This window comes from Talpa europaea (assembly GCF_964194135.1).
Source record: "Talpa europaea genome assembly, chromosome: 9".
NCBI classification, from domain to species: Eukaryota; Metazoa; Chordata; class Mammalia; order Eulipotyphla; family Talpidae; genus Talpa; species Talpa europaea.
The window spans coordinates 3181882-3197678 of record NC_140076.1 but is presented as its reverse complement, the minus strand read 5'-3'; the positions used below and the strand labels follow the sequence as shown (position 1 = coordinate 3197678).

General features: G+C 58.1%; 1 protein-coding gene across 11 annotated transcripts in view; it reads right to left on the bottom strand.

The window, feature by feature from the left end:
• CAMTA1 (calmodulin binding transcription activator 1) overlaps positions 1 to 15797 on the bottom strand; it is a gene marked incomplete at both ends in the record, with an annotated part of 637202 nt that overhangs the window by 24821 nt on the left and 596584 nt on the right. For 9 of the 11 annotated variants that reach the window (XM_084243539.1, XM_084243542.1, XM_084243546.1 and 6 more), the window contains one exon: positions 1177 to 1328. In XM_084243539.1, coding sequence (XP_084099665.1) covers positions 1177 to 1328 — 152 coding nt within the window. Of the gene's footprint in view, positions 1 to 1176; positions 1503 to 15797 lie in introns of those variants that run through there. The other 2 variants (XM_084243540.1, XM_084243541.1) reach the window with 1 other exon arrangement.

Genomic DNA, 15797 nt, shown 5'->3' with positions numbered 1-15797 from the left:
TGACTTTGGGTTTCCAGGTCGTCAGATCGGGTAGGACGCATTAAAGACTTTATTTCCCTATTTTCTCCCTGAGTTGTACCTTTTCCTTATTTCTTTTTCTCTTGTAAATAAACCTTTTATTAACCCTTTTGTGTGTGTCTGTAGTGGAGTATTCGTAAGTCCCTTTAAAGCGCGCAGGTGAGGACCCACAGCCAGGAACCCGTTTAATATCGGGGTTGCTCTATAACAACAGGACAGCTGCTGAGTGGCCGGTCTCTGCAGCACCCGTCTGTCAGGCTCCTCTGTTCTGGCCACGAGACCCTGTCTACAGCGGGGCAGCAACGGGGGGCAGACGGTGTCTCAGCCCTCACAGACCCGCCTGTGGGCCACGCCTTTCCTTTCTCATTGATTTCTGACGACAGGTGAGAAATAAGAGGAGCATTTACGAAAAACAGGGCTTAGGTTTTGGGAACGCTAACCGGTGTTCTCACCTGTTATTACTGATGACACTATTAACAGCTGAATACTGTAAAAATCACAAAATGCAAAATGTTTGCTTACTTAAAAAAAGTAATTTTTCAAAAGAAATTATCATTTGTCATGAAGACAAAGAGGGGAACTGCGGTTTGGGGGCAGCGGCTCTATAGTGCGGGTCCTTTAAATTTATTCCAGATCCCCTTGAAGAACAGTTCCTGCCGAGCAGACCTTCCCCTTATGTGATTTACATGCAAACCCTGGAGACTAAAGGAGCCTGAACCGTATTCGCTGGGTTGGCCATAACCCGTTCTTCGTGGGCTTTACAAAAGGACACATAGGGAAGATGACAGAACCATAACCGTGGCGACAGGAGTCATCCCGGAAACAGGTCCTCTGGCCCTCTCCTTACTGATCTTCGCGGCCTTGCATGTGGCTCATGCGTGACTGGGCTTCACGCTTACGTGCCAGAAGCTTACAGGACAGAAGCCAAGACGGGACGGGTTGGCTGGACCCCAGCCCCGCAGCCCCAGGCCACGGCAAGGACCTCGGACTCCAGCAGCCAACAACTGGGGAGCCCCCCTCCCCAGGCATCTGTCCTCGAGCCCTCTGGACACCGTCCGTGTCCGGGAGCGAAGCCAGCAGCAGGGAGGGACGGGCGACAGCGCCCGGGCAGGGACACGACGCGGAACGGCAGGGGTGGGGCGTCCGCGCCGACGCTACCTGGGCCTGGCCGCCTCCGTTCCCACTGCCGGTGCCCCCTGCGCTGCTGCCTCCTCCGGCGCCCTGCTTGTGCGGCTGCGACCCCGTCATCTCGGCCATCCTCCTCTCCATCTGCTCCAGGCGCTCCAGGATGGACATCCTGAACTGGTTGTCTAGGCAGACGAAGGAAGAGCAGATTATGGGGAGCAAGGGGAGCGCCGGCACCCCAAGGGCACTTGTCCCCACTCGGGGTCTGCCCGGACCCTCCACCCCGCACAGGACACGGCCTCCCCAAGAGCCCCGTTCTCTGCTGGGGGAGCGAAACACCCCCTTTTGCCAAAGATCCTGGCTTCAGGCTCCTGACACCCTATCTCTTCGTCAAATCCCCAGAGGGAGCCCATGAGACGGACAACGTAACAAGCCCAGGGAAGACGGCGGCCGAGGCGGGGAAGGAGGATTCTCGTCCTGGGGAAAAGCAGCGTCTCTGCCACTCACACACTGAGTCTTCACAAAACAAATGAAGAACACTCTTGATTTTTTTTTTTTTTAAAGTGTTTTTTTTTTTTTTTTAATAGAGGCATGTTTATTTATTTATTTATTTGTTTGTTTGTTTGTTTATACATGCACTGGGTACAGTCAGAAGTGCGGGAGGGTGAGAGAATTCACCAGAGCCAGAGCGGGGAGCAGAGCAGGCAGAAGGACCGAAGTACACCGCTGAGGGGAGCAGTGGGCGGCAGGAGAGGTCTGCGCGCCATGTGGGACCCTCCTCCAGTGGCCGGGGAGCAGCCGGGGATCGAACCGGCGCCGCAGAGGCCGCGGGCAGCTTCGCAACCCAGCGCTCAACCGCTGCGCCACCGGGGAGGCCCGAACACTCTTGATTTTATTTGCTAACCTACCTCCAGCTTTTTCTAGACGTGTCCCACTCACTGTCTGGCCCTGTCACGTTGCTTTGAACACAGTCTCTTCAGAGACACACACAACCGGGCTTTGCTCCCGCAGCCCCGACGGCCTGGAGCCCGCCCCAGGGTCAGGATGTGTGCCCACGCGGGAGCACGCCCGCACAGGCTTGCATAAATGAAAACACAGCTACGGCCATCGCTATAATCGCGAGCTTCTATCGCCAGTCGACAAGTTTAAAACAGAGCTGAAGCCTCCCTGGTGGCGCAAGGGGTTAAGCACCGCACTGTGAAGCAATCCGCAGCCTCTGCAGCACGAGTTCCATCCCGGGCCTGCCAGGGAGCAACCCACATGATGCAGCAGACCCCTCCTGACTTGCCCGCTGCTCCCCTCAGTGGTGTATCAGGAGATCTGCCTGTTCTGTTCCCCACTCCGTCTCTGGTGGATCCTCTCACCCCCTGCATCTCTGGCCTGTACCCCGGTTCTTGTGTGCATAAATAAATAAATCTTTGGGAAAAAAAAAGAGTTGAGCCAGTAATATAGGGACGGGACCGAGTGGCCCTGCTCCAGCGGGTGGCATGGTGAGCCGGGGGTGAAGGGGGGTAGCAGAGACAAGGGAGGTTACACTTGGACCAGGAGGAGGCGAGGGAGCTGGATCTGTCCAGGGCTGGGCAGGGACTGGCAGCTGCAAAAGCCCTGAGGCAGGACGGCGAGCTGGACCAGGGGAAGGGAGTGGAGCTGGAGGGCTGGGTGGGGCCCTGGGGGCACACAGCTGGCAAGACCCCTGGCTCTGACCCTGAGCACCACCTTTGGGCACCTCTGTTCCCTCGACTCTTAAATGGGGAGCGTGGCTGCGCTGACCTCACAGGCTGTGAGAATTGAATGAATTAAAAATCTCCATCAGTGCTCCGCGCAGGGAGATGCCGGGCATCACCACCTGGGGACAGAAGAATTAACTGTCTTGAAGCTGATCAGCTGTGACCACACACCTCCCCCTCGAGTTGCGACGGGTGCAACTACTTTCAAAATAGTCACTTGAATCACGAGACAGAGCGCGGAGAGGTCCTTTCCCAGTCTCCCCGCCGCGCGGGCTGTAAATCCCACACGGAGGGGCCCAGGAGCCGGGCCCCCCCAGGCGAGACAAGTAACAGGCGCTGAGCATGCAGCCCCCACGGGGCGCTGCTCCCATCCCGTCACAGCGGTCACGTGAGGCAGGGCTGGGAGCCCCATTTACAGACAGGAAGCTGAGGCAGGAGAAGGGAACTCGTCTCGGGCTCTAGGGCCTGAGCTCAGCAGCACCTTGGCAGCGGGAGGAAGGAAAAGCTGCAGGGAAGACACAGGACCAGGCTGCCCCGCAGGGAGAACCCCCTTCTTCTATGGCAAAAAGAGAGCAAATACCCGCTTGGCAGGCAAAGTTCCACTACGGACGAGAGCTGACTTCACGTCACGGAAGCGCAGGGGCAGGAGGAGGGACGCTGCAGGCGAGACTCCCGGGCTCCTGATGAGCAGTTTCCAGGAACAGCACCGGGAGCAGCAACTTTCCTCTTAGAAAGTGAAAGGCACCGCCCCTGCTCCAGTTTCACACCAACGGAAGGTGATGAGCTCGGAGGACTGGCTGCGGGGCACCCCAGCGCAGGGCCGCCACGGCGGGGGGACCCAGCACAGGCAGGCACGTGCGGAACAGCTGCCCACAGCCACTGAGGGAAAACAAACGGCTGCAGAGGGGGCGCTGGTGCCCGCAGCGCCGTGGAGGTGGCGCTGGCACCGCAGCAGACTGCACGCCCCCGCACGAGAAAGTGGAAATTTTGCAGAAGGCACAGAGGTCGTTTCCAAAGGGCAGGGCCGTTGTTCTCTGTCACAGACGCCCTGCTGACTGCGGCCGGCGCTGGCCGCGCCGCCACACCGCGAAGCTGCTCCTGGACACTGAGCCCCCCACCGAAAAGTCCGGCTTCATTTCCAGCCTCGACAGCCGTCACTGCTCTCACGTCGGTGGCGGCGTGTGCAGACCCACGCGTCTCAGAGCTCGGTCTGCATGTGGCTGACCCCTGGGTGGATCCGGGGGCGGAGGAGAGGGCACACCCATCCAGCTGTGTGGCCCCAAGGGGGCGCTGTGGCCCGGCCCAGAGGCTCAGCCAAGAGCTGCAGGTGCGGCCAAGCCCATCCAGCCCATTGGCTGCCAAGTGTGGCCACTGCAGAGACAGAGCCTCCAGACAGCAGGGCCAGGCCCTGCCCATGGCTCTTCCAGGCCAAGTCACTCCACGTCACCAGGCCTGGAGTCTGCACAGAGGTCACCGGCCTTTGTTCCAGGTGGCACATCCAGCGCCCCTCCCACCCCACCAGTGCTCCGTCCTGCCCTGAGGGGGCTGCTTAGGCTGCACCTGGCACCCTCCCCAGTACCACCTGCCACTCAGCAAGATCTTATCACGCCGGGCAGCATTTCCGAGCCTGTCCACTCCACTCCGAAAGGCCAAGGTAGTGAGAGTTAAGATAAGAAACCACTCAGGGGGCAAGGACTGAGTGGCAAGGGCTGTGCCGGCACCCAAGGGCGCAGCTGCCACTGTGACAAGCAGCAGAGCCTGCGGCCAGGCCCCTCCTTGTGAACAGGGTCCGCACCAGAGCCTGTCTGGAGGCTTGCTCGCTCGGGGTGGGGCCAGGACAACAGCCTAGCGTCTCCCTCACGGGCCACCCCAAGCCCGCATTAGGCTCTCGCCTCACAGCTTTATGATGATGAGGATGTCACTGTAAGGTTCCTGGCAAATTCAGAGGTGCTGATATTGCTTCATATATTGTGATTATGAGTTACAAGTAAAACAAAGTTATTGTGAAATATGAAAGTATTTTATGGTTAGAGTAAAAAAGTACAGTTTAGGAACCTCCCTGGTGGCTCAGGGGTCAGGCTCGGCGCTATCACCACCACAGCCTGAGTTCGATCCCCAGCCAGGGAGCTACCCACACGGCGCAGCAGACCTCTCCGGTCTCCCCGCTGCTCCCCTCAGCAGGGGATTTCAGTGGATCCACCTGTTCTGTGCCCCACTCTGTCTCTCGGGAATCCTCACCCCCCTCCATACCTCTAATTCTTCTATGCATAAAAAAATAAAAATATTTTTTTTAAAAAGTACAGTTTAAAGATTCTGCTTATTCACACACAAAAATACTGAGTATCTGCTATGTGCCAGGCATGGGGGGTGCCCCTGGTCATGAGGGAGGGCACCTCTGCCCTCACTGGTTGCCAACAAATCACTCTGCGGCCTGAGAGCACCAGGCGCTCTCAGCAGCGTGCAGGCGGGCGCACAGGCACCGCGCTTGGGCCGATGGGCCTGGCTCCGCTTGTCTCTGTGACGTTTCACGCAAAGCCGACAGTGGCTTGGCCTTGAGGTTCCGCACCATGACCTCAGAGCCCCAGGGTGGCCAGGGAGCACAGTGAGGACGTCAGTGCGGGCAGCGGCCAGGCACGCACCCCTCCACAGGCCTCAGCCCCCAGAGTCAGCTGCCCCGTCCAGCTCCCGGTGCTTGTCGGGGATGAGGCCACCGTCCACCTCACCAAAAGGATAATCCACGCATCCTCACACCTGGACACTCTACTGGCTTTGGGGGGGCTCTGGACAGGGCTCGGGAGAGGAGGTCCAGGAGCCTTTTCTGCGATAGCACGGACAACAGACACACGGCCCGAGAGGACAGAAACACCACGTTCCCACAGACACATGGGTGACAGGCAGCAGGAGGAGCTGCCTCCAGGCCAGGGCCAGTTCAAACCCTGCGGTGCCGACAGCCAGGCTTCTAGTGGGAAGAACTGTGGAGGCTGCAAGAACCGGCTGGAAATCTACGGACAGTTCACATCCTGGGGAGGCTAGACGTGGGGAGAGCTGGGCCCCACACTCCCGCCCCGCAGGGGGACAGGCTTCCTCCAGGCGGGGACCAGCCAGCGGCACAGGCGAGGTCAAAAGTAAGAGATTTGATTGGTCAGAAAGTACCAGATTCTTGTCTGGGGCCAAGGCCCTCCGATTCTTCCAACCCCCAAGATAGCGAGGCATGACCCCCTCTCCTGAAAGACTGGGTGAGGGGAGGTCTGCATTCCGCCTCCTCTGGGGTTGAACCTCCGGGCATGGGTCCGGAGCCCCTCCTGGGGTGGAGCCCTTCTCTCCAAGGCAGCCTGACAAGCAGGGCTTCTGGGGCAAGGACCCCCAACTGTCACGCAGCCGTCCCTCCTGCCACATCCAAGGCACCCGCACCTGCACCCCGGACACACGGAAGCAGCCGCACCTCCACCCCAGACGGGGCCGATTCTGACAACCTACACCCTAACAGACTGGCTCCTGAGCACCCCCGGAGTCTCTACCTGAGCCTGTCCTACAGCCCCCCTTTCAGCAGAGTTGCCATTTCCAGCCTGAGCGGCTGTGATGGGGAGGGCGGGGCGGGACCCACCACGCGCAGTGCTGTCACCCAGTGGCCTTGGGAACAGGGCCTCCGCAGTCCTCAGCTCTCCCACCTGGGGCTGCCATGGTCTGTCCCTGTCGTCTGTCGGGGGGGCACAGCTTTTGCAGAGGCAACACCCTCTCACGGGCACCATTAGCCTGCCTGGACCCTTCTACCCAGCCCTGCCACTGGGGACACATATCTTAATTTCAAGTAATTTTAGATTTATGAACGGGTTGCAAAGATAGCAGGGTCGCAGGGTCCCCATGTACCTCGCCCCCAGTGACCCTAACGTTAGCATCTTACACAGCCACGCGCGTCCGTCCACACTGAGCCCGGCGCTGCGTCGTCACCGCTACGACCACGCCGGAGACCTGAGCAGTCGCACTGCTAGAACCCAATTCGGGTTTCCGCGCGTGTTCTGTCCCAGGAGCCGACCGGGACACCGGGCTGCACCGGCCCCGACGGCTCCTCCGTGTTCCCTCGCCTTCCCCGACTGCGGCAGCTCCGGGGCGCCTGCTCAGGTGCTGCGTGTCCCTCCGTGTGAGCCGGCCTGGGTTTCCTGCTGGTGGCAGAGTCGTGAGCTGATGGCGGCTTCACAGAAGAGCTTCTGCTGACAGCCATCAGCGCCCGCTGTCCCGTCACGCCCAGGACGTGTGGACGCGCGTCACCGTGTCCAGCCCACGCACGGGGGAAGGAGCCTCCTGGGCGGGGCAGGCCTGCGAGGATTACTTGGCGGGCCCGTGGGGAAGCTGTCTCCCTCTGTACCTATCTGCTCCTTTGCTTACTTCAGCAGGAATTCGGCGGCGCACCCTCACCTGGGCCTCGGTCCAGGTCTGTGCCAAGTGAGGCCAAGGGCCTAGCTCTGCCCTGGGGCTCTTTCAGACACGTGTCCCCTCAGCACCCCCAGACCTTGTCCACAAGCTGTTCCAGGCTCATCCACTGTCCCACGTGTCCCTGGCCTTCAGTCAGCACCCTGAGGAGCCCTGGTCCCTCTTCCTGGAGGGCCGGCTCAGAAGCCAGACCGGTGTGGGGCTCTGCTGCGGTGCCGCTGCTCCTGGGCCCCGGGCGGTAGCGCTGGCGGTGAGAGCGGCATCATGGCACGCGGCTATGGCGGTATGCGCGCGACAGCACCCGTGAGCCCCCGGGGCCGTCTCCGACCCCAGCCCAGCCAGCAGGGCGAGCCTGGCCCTGCAGAGAGCATCTCCGGGGCAGGCGGGACATTGGTGAACGTGGCTGTGTGCTACCTGGCTGTCACAACCTGTACGTCAAGCTCTGGGGAGCTGCCTTCCTGGTGTATTACAGAACAAAAGGGAACCGACGCCCCTAATTTCTGTACCTCTCGGTACAGGAGCGGGTCCTAGCAAGACAGTCTACCCGGCTCCCTTGTATCCCAGCTCTCCGGGGTTCCCCAACAAGAGGAGGAAACAGGAGAACACACACACTCACAACCCAGGACAGCCCTGAGACCCACAAAGATCAAGAGAAGCTGAAAGGACATTCCCAACCCTTCAGTGGCCAGAGCCACGCGTGCCAGCAAGGGGAGCCCCAAGTGTCTGAGGCAGGAGCTGGGTCTCGGCTGCCCCCGCTGCCCGCTCGGGGTCGTGCCCGACCTCAGGGTTGGACCTGGAAACTACAGTCTTTCCCGTGGCCACTCGAGCAGCACAGCACGAGGCAGCACAGGATCTTGTATTAGAAAAACCCTAGCTCCCTCCCCTTTTTTATTTTGGCCTACAAAATAAATTTTTTTTTAAGATTTATTTATTTATTTATACAAGCACTGGGTACAGTCAGAAGCGTGGGAGGGTGAGAGAATTCACCAGAGCCAGAGCGGGGAGTAGAACAGGCAGAGTGACGGAATACACTGCTGAGGGGAGCAGCGGGCGGCAGGAAAGGTCTGTCGCTCCATGTGGGACTCTCGCCAGCCGGCCGGGGGTCGAATCGAACCGGCGTTGCAGAGGCTGTGGGCAGCTTCACAACCCAGCGCTCAACTGCTGCGCCACCAGGGGAGGCCCCAAAATAAAATTTAAACTCTTCAGTGAGGTGGCAGACCAGCTGCCAGATGCGTTACCAGCTGCCTCAAGCAGCCAGTCAGAGGTCTTCTCCTCGGCCTGCTCTTGGAACCCGGAATCTGCAGGCCTGTGGCCTCAGGCAATGCCAGCCTGTCCGTAGCTGCTCCCAGTGGGTTCTTGTTCTCCAGGCTGAGGCCTAAGCATCACCTCAGTGTCACTAACAGTGGCCGCTGTGCTGCTATCATCGATGTCCTGCATGCGCTGTTTAAGTCTAAGAGATTTTCCTCTTCATTTCTCAGACGAGGGAGCAGAGGCTCAGAGCCCCAGGCCAGGCCGCTGACCGCATCGGGCACGGGCGGACACCGGCCAGTTCCCATGGGCTCCGTGCAGCCAGGAGGCCTCATGCCCGGCCCGTGTCCTGAGTGTGCATCACAAGCGAACGCGGGCTTCCTTCCTCTGTGTCACCCCGCCGGAGCGAGCGTTTGGAGGCAGGGGCCCAGACCTGGGGCGGGTACTCGGGCAATGGCCATTTTCTAATCTAAGCCTCTCTTGGAGGTCAGTGTGCTGATGAGGCCATCCGGGCTGTGGGATCAGGCCCGAGCAAGCCACACCCTTCACAGCGGACGCCGGTGGCCACGCACCAGCCAGCAGTTGCATCACTTGTCCTGGTGGAGACAGTGGTCCAGACGATCAGAACCCAACAGAGCTGACTTGAGAGGAAGCGGGGAAGTGCCAGGCCACTGGGCTGGCTGCCCGGGGCTCAGAGGAGGACACTGGGTAACTGCCAGGGGTCGTAGGCTGTCTGACTTCTTCACAGCCACGCTGCTCTTCTTTAACCACTGAATTTCCCATTAAAAATTTGGACCCCTTGCCTTTAGATCTTCTGGCCTCTCCTTGGTGAGGGGGGTCTGTGGGGCACAGGTGGCTGGCAGGCCCCTCACCAAAGGCCCATCCTTACACAAACCGCTGGATGAGCCAGTCAGGCTGTCGTGTAAACGGGACGCTTTCATAGTGTCAACATACAAAAGCAGCAGGTTTTCACAGCAGCTCCAGAAAGTGTGTCCGGACACGCCTGCCCGGAGCGGGCGGGGGAAGGCTGACCCCAAGCGCTCGGAGGACAATTGTGTGCCTGCGCCACCTCGGGTCTGTGGCCAGAGTAGAAGGAAAGGCTTTGCCTTGGCAGGTAAATGAATGAAGGAGCGATGGTCAAATACCACCTGCTATTTTAAAACGCGTTATTTGTAGCTCAGGCGCACATGTGCGCGCCTGTTGCTATTTGGATTGGGGACGAGGGGCCATTTCTCATTCCATTTGCGGCTGTGGCAGGAAGGGCTGATGAGGCAAAAGGAGGCATGACTCAAGCTATTTCTGTAGAGAACTGAATCGCTGCTAAGGAAGTCCCTAAATTTTTTAGGAAGCTCAGAAAGGGGGGGAGATGAAGTCACTTAATTCCTTCCCGGAATAAACGGAGCATCTGAGCTGCTGGCCCCGGCAAGCCCCTTAGGCTGTCCCGGTGCAGAGGCAAGGGGCCGGGCCGGGCGCAGATAAGGCACAGGCTGTACGCTCGGATTTTCCAAAGCAATGGCTAAATTTAGCCTTAGAAAAAGGCCGCCATCCTCCACTTTTCAAAAACTCCCCAACTCCCCCACCCAAACACTGGAAGTGGAAACGAGCCTCTTCACGGAACCGCTTCATCCGCAGTGATCTGGGGCTCCTGCTTCTTCTCCAGGCCCTGGTGCCGCACTGTTTGCCACTCAGAGGCTCAGATGCAGCAAGAAACACCCCGAGGCGGCCACACGGCCAGCCCCCAGCAGACAGCCGACCAGACATGTCCCGAGGACACAGCCACCTGCCAACCTGCTGCAACCTCGCCTCGACACCTCGGCCTGGAGCCCGCGGGCCCTGGGGGCCAAGGAGCCGAGTGTCCTTTCTCCAAGGCTTTAGTGGGACACCCTGGGAGTTCATCACCATGACACAGCACAAAGCGTCTAAAGAGCACCCCAAATTATGCGGGAGCCAACTTCACTGTCAATAAAGCAGCCGCTCCGGGCTGCAGCTGGAGGGCTGAGGGCACAGCTAACTACCAAGGGCACCAGAAAAGGGCTCGGAGCAGATGCCCGACCTGCCTGGTGCGGGGACCACAGGAGCAGCAGCGCATTTCAAGTCTGAAAACTTTTCAGAAAGCAACACACTTGGAGGATGAGGCCCGGGCAGTCAGCACCCAGGAGGCCGGTGGAAGCCAAACACAGGCGCTGCGGCAGCGGCAGGGAAATGGCCTGGGGAGAGCGGCCTGGAGACAAGCTGGGTGGGGAGGAGGCAGACACGGGAGGGGAAGGTGGGTTGGGATCTGAACGGCCTGATGGAGGAAGACGGAGGAGCAGATACTTGGAGCCGAAGAGACGGGGGACGCACAGAGCCCTGGGGACGAGCGAGGCAAGGTGATTAACCCACAGCAGTCGGCCCTGCGCAGAAGGCCCTGGGGCCCGGGGGCAGAACTATGGAGAATCGGGACCGGCACAGACCCACCCTGCAATGAGCACCCGCCAGGTCACAGCTCTGAGCCCTGCTGTGCGTGGCCAAACCCCCCCCCCCCATTCCATTGGCGCAAGGGCAGACCGTGGAGGCCGGCGGGGACACAGACCTCAGAGAACGGGGCTGTTACCGCAGCTCCTCGTCTAGCAGAAGCACCGCTCTAGAGACGGCCTGTCAGCCGCGCGGGGAGGAACGGCACCTCCAGGCTCGCAGAAGCCGGCACGCAGCGGGACCTCAGGAAACAACTGTTTACTCAGACTTCCTTAGACGGGTTTGAAACATAAAATGTGAATTTCCATAAAAAACCGAAACATTTGAAGAAACGTGGAGAGGGAGGCAGCATTGCCTTTCAGAGGATGGAACTGAGCAGTTTAACCGAAAACAACGGACGCGTTCTCGGACAGGGACGGCTCACCAGTGCCCACACGTAGCCTCCTTTCCCGGGGAGTCTCCTGCGCACACCACGCAGCCAGCCCTACTGTGTAGCTGGCGTCCTCTCCCCAAGCTGCCACTCCCCCACGGCCACAGGCGCCCCCACTGGCCGCGCCCCAGGGAGAGGCGGAGGAAACCCACAGCCCCTTAGGACCCCCATGTTGAAAGCAAAGACAAAGCGAATTTCCAGCAGGTGACGGTCAGGACACCCCGCAGAACGGACACCCGTCTCCACTCTCACTTCTGACGTGCTCTTCCCAGTCACAACGTTCGAGGCCGGCCCCCTCTTCACACACTCACTCGAGCCTGGCAAGTGTTTCGGGGTCAAGGACTTTGGGGACAACAGGTTGACACTTGATGGACTTGCCCACAGGTCAAGTCTCTCATCTGGGGGAGTTTGCCTCAGAACCAGGGGTCAAGGTGAGGGCAGGGTCAATGCAGGCGTCGAGAACGCCACAAACTCTGCTAGCGAGACCCGTGACAGCTCACATACCTGGAGGAGATGCTGAAAAGCACCCCCGGCTCCGCATGCACACCCCTGACCCTGGCAGGTGTCTCCCGGCGCCCCCGGCTGTTTTCAGAACCCGAATGGAGAGCCAGTTTCCCGCTCACTGTCCACACCCTCAGGGGCAGCTGCCAGCCAGGCCTCTCTCGCAGAGGTCACCCTGGGCTGCCACCTCACAGGAGACCCCGCTGTTTATCAGCTTCTGAGAGAGTTCAAGTCCAGGATGATCTAAAAATATGTATTAAAAAAAAAAAAAAACCAAGCCAAACCCCACTAGATTCTACACAGGGAGCTTTCTGTTCTCAGAACTCAAAAGTTCTAACTACAATAACAATTTTTCACGCTTGAAAATTTTGTGAAAAGTGGCAATAAATACGGGGAAGAAGGACTTTCCAATTTCAGACTGAAAGGCACATGTTTAAAAAGGAAATCGCTGTTACTTGAGCACAGATAAAACAGGTTCCAATAGATTGATTTTAAAATACTATTTTAAGCTTCGTCATAGGTGTGACACATAGTGGAATAAACATTTAAAAAATTCAAACTCTACCACTTGAAATGGTTTATACAGAAATAAAACAGTTCTCCAAGGGAACCACCAGCGTTTCAGCAAATGGTTCGCCCTGAGCTCCTTTTCCGTAGCCTCGTGACCCCTGGGGGGCCCGTCTGACTCCGGGCTCCACATGCCCCGTGACAACCCCCGTGTCTACAAGTACCCTTGGGGACCCTACGGCCGACAAAAGCCACCTTCAAGTTGTGGCAGACCCCAATCAGGGAGGCCTGAATGAACGTCTGACCGAGGCCTGGAAAGGCGAAAAATGTACTGGGGGAGGGGGGCTTTTCATTAGATGTGTCTGTGACCCCCACAGCTGCGGCCCATCCTGTCCGGCTAACCCCACAGATCCCAAAGTGGGCTGCTGTCACGACCCCTCAGGAGGGAGGCCAGGCTGAAGGTTTGGGGAGCAGCTGAACAGAACGGAGGGTTAGGAACCAACTCAAACAGCCACGGCACTGCCCCAGGAGGGCACCCTCCCACCTCGGGGCCCTCCCTTTCCCCTGATCAACTCCCTTTTGCTGCCCTGGTCACCCCCAACCCCTTTATTTTTCTCCCTGCCCTCACTGGCACCAAAGGCCCTGGATTCCGAGATATCTGAGGTGGCTGATAACGCAGGCATGACCGACGGCAGACAAGGAAGACGGAGATTCATGAAAAGCACAGCATGGCCCGGGGAAGGCCATTTCTGTCGAAAACACTAGAAATCCTCCCAAATGGCTAAAGGTGAGTCCTGAATTCAGCTGAACCAGGCAAACAAAGCAGGACGGGAGGGAATCGGTTTCCAGATGGCCGTTGGTTGCCCCAGACAGCTCGCCCCTTCTGGGTCACTAAGACTGGAGAAGAACTCTTCAGACAATCCTAACAAGAGGCACCCCCGGCGGACACTGGCTCAAAGGGTGGCTCAGCACAACTTAGCACCTGGAACCCCAAGTGCCACCCCTGAAAGCGCCCCACAGCGTGGACCCCACAGCCCTCTGACGGTGTGGTTCGAGTCCAGGGGGAGTCAGGCCAGGCGGAGGGGTACATGTCCGTTACTGCTCGCCCTTTCTGGAGCAGGACTTGGCAAGACCGACCATTTAATCGGGGAGTTGAATGTTTTCAGTTTCTTGAAAGTTTTCTTTCCTTAGTTGATTTTCAGTTGTTATTAGTTTTCAACGAATGTCCTGTCCGCCACCAGCAGCTTTACTGCAACGATAGCATGCGTCTTCTCTTTGGGAATAAATGTGTGCAGAGTCTAGCAATAAAGCAGGAAAAGAATGGGCCATTCCCTCCAGGATTTTTGATGGACAAAGTGTGGCTCTGAGTTTCTAACCCACTTGAAGGTAAACATGCCAATCCAGTGACTGGCGGGCCCCCGCTGACAGCCTTGCAGCCCTGAGCACTCTGAGGGCCCAGGACCCCGAGAAAGGTCTCTGTGCTGGTGTGAAATCCCCAGGTGAGAATTTAACACAATCTAAAGGATCCTGACCTTTGTGGGCAGTGTCAGCATTAAAAACTACAGCCCAGAAGCGCCCCGAGGGCGCTCTGTCCAACTGTGTCCTGTTGCCATGGCCACAGATGTGGCTCAGCAGGTCATGCACCCACCAGGACGCGGTGGAAAGGCCAGGGTGGACACAGCTGAACACATTCACATTTCATTCCTCCGCAGCTTTTCTGAGCCTTCCTGTTTGGATGTGAACGTCCCCGCGAAGCAGCGGATGGAGCCGGCATGTTCCCAGACGTAGCTGCACCTCTGCGTGGGCACATGGGGTGGAAGCGTCTTATAAGCACGTCCCGTAGGTGATGTTCTCACAGAAAAGCCGTCCCAAAGGGTTCCCTGACTTGCCAGCTCTGAGTGCGGAAATTCCTGGCCCTTCTCTTCGTTTTCCTTCTTCACCCGCCAGGGGCCCCGCGAGCACGGAGCGGGTGCAGTCAGGTGATGGAGACTGTCACCAGGGATGCAAGTGAAAGGGCCCGGCCTCTTCCTGCCACCCCCTCCCTCCTCTTACTGCCCGAGGGCCAGACAACACTGACCCCCCAGGCGCCTTCCCTCCTCACTGTTCCTCCTCTCCCAGACACACCCGAAGGGCTTCTCTATTTCCTTTGTTCCACTTGAGACTTACCAACAGGATTTTTATTATATGGATAATAACAAGGTTAGGGTTACATTATCAAGAAACGAACTTACTCTGGGTTTATTCTTCTTAAGAGCAAGAGAGCTAAACCTGACAGATGTCGAGAACCACTGGGAGACCTAAGAAGCTTCATCAGAAAGCGTCCACTGACGGGTGTTATGTTACTGCTATTCTAGCGACATCATTTACTGTGCAAACATGAAGCTCACTACTTCATTTGCTTTGAAACCATTACATTTATTTTGTAAGTGCAGGTCACGCGTTCAGATGCTACATAGGCTAAGCCGCTCCGTGTTCTACAGTCTCCACGCAGGGACGCTCATTCTTCTCCCGCAAATGCAGAGCATCCATTATGGGTTCAAAAGGTTTTTGTTCGCAGACTAGCCTGGGAACCGAGCTACCGTTTATTGCGCCCTTTTTCCTGGGAAATCGGCAACTGACACGTAAGTGTTGTAGGCTGGTCACTTCCATTTTCTGTACTAGATAAAACAGCCTTTGCACACATGAAAGAATAATGCCAGGGGGACCGATTCCGGGAAGAGGGGAGAAAATGGTTTCTTTCACCAGAAAAGACACAAAGGACACGTCAATCAAGCCTTCGTGGATTAATCCAAGCCTCGGTGTGTATTATTAAGGAACTGAATTGTACTTTCTGAAAATGGTCCTAGGAATTGTTAGCACCCACTGCTCAAAGGTGATGGGTTCTGCTGTCTCCCTCTCATTTCAAAGGCGACTAGGATAACGTCAGGGTGAAGCCTTCCTTGGTGGTGTCAGTTAAAGTGCTCTTCAGGGAAGCCACCGTCAGGGCGGGGTCAGGAAGAGTGGGTGCCTGCCCCGCACCCTCCTCCCCTCCCTGCCTCAGCACCTTTGTCTCTTTCCGGTGGTTCTCAGTTCCCCGGTACTGACCCCAACGCTTGCCCCCAGGGTGGCGAGCCAGGGCTGGCCAGGGAGCACACAATTCCCTTATTCACACAATTCCCTTATTCACACAATTCAAGGCGGCTGCAGAGTCAAGCATGGCTCTGGGGCTGCAGGGAAGGCCGCGTGTCCTCCCGGAGACACTCAGCAAACCTGCAGGCGTCAGCCTGGAGCCACGGGAGGGCCCTCCTGCCACTGGCTCGGAACCCTGGCCTGAAAGGAAAGCCCACGCTGTGGCACGCTGTGGCTGTGGCGAGGCAAGC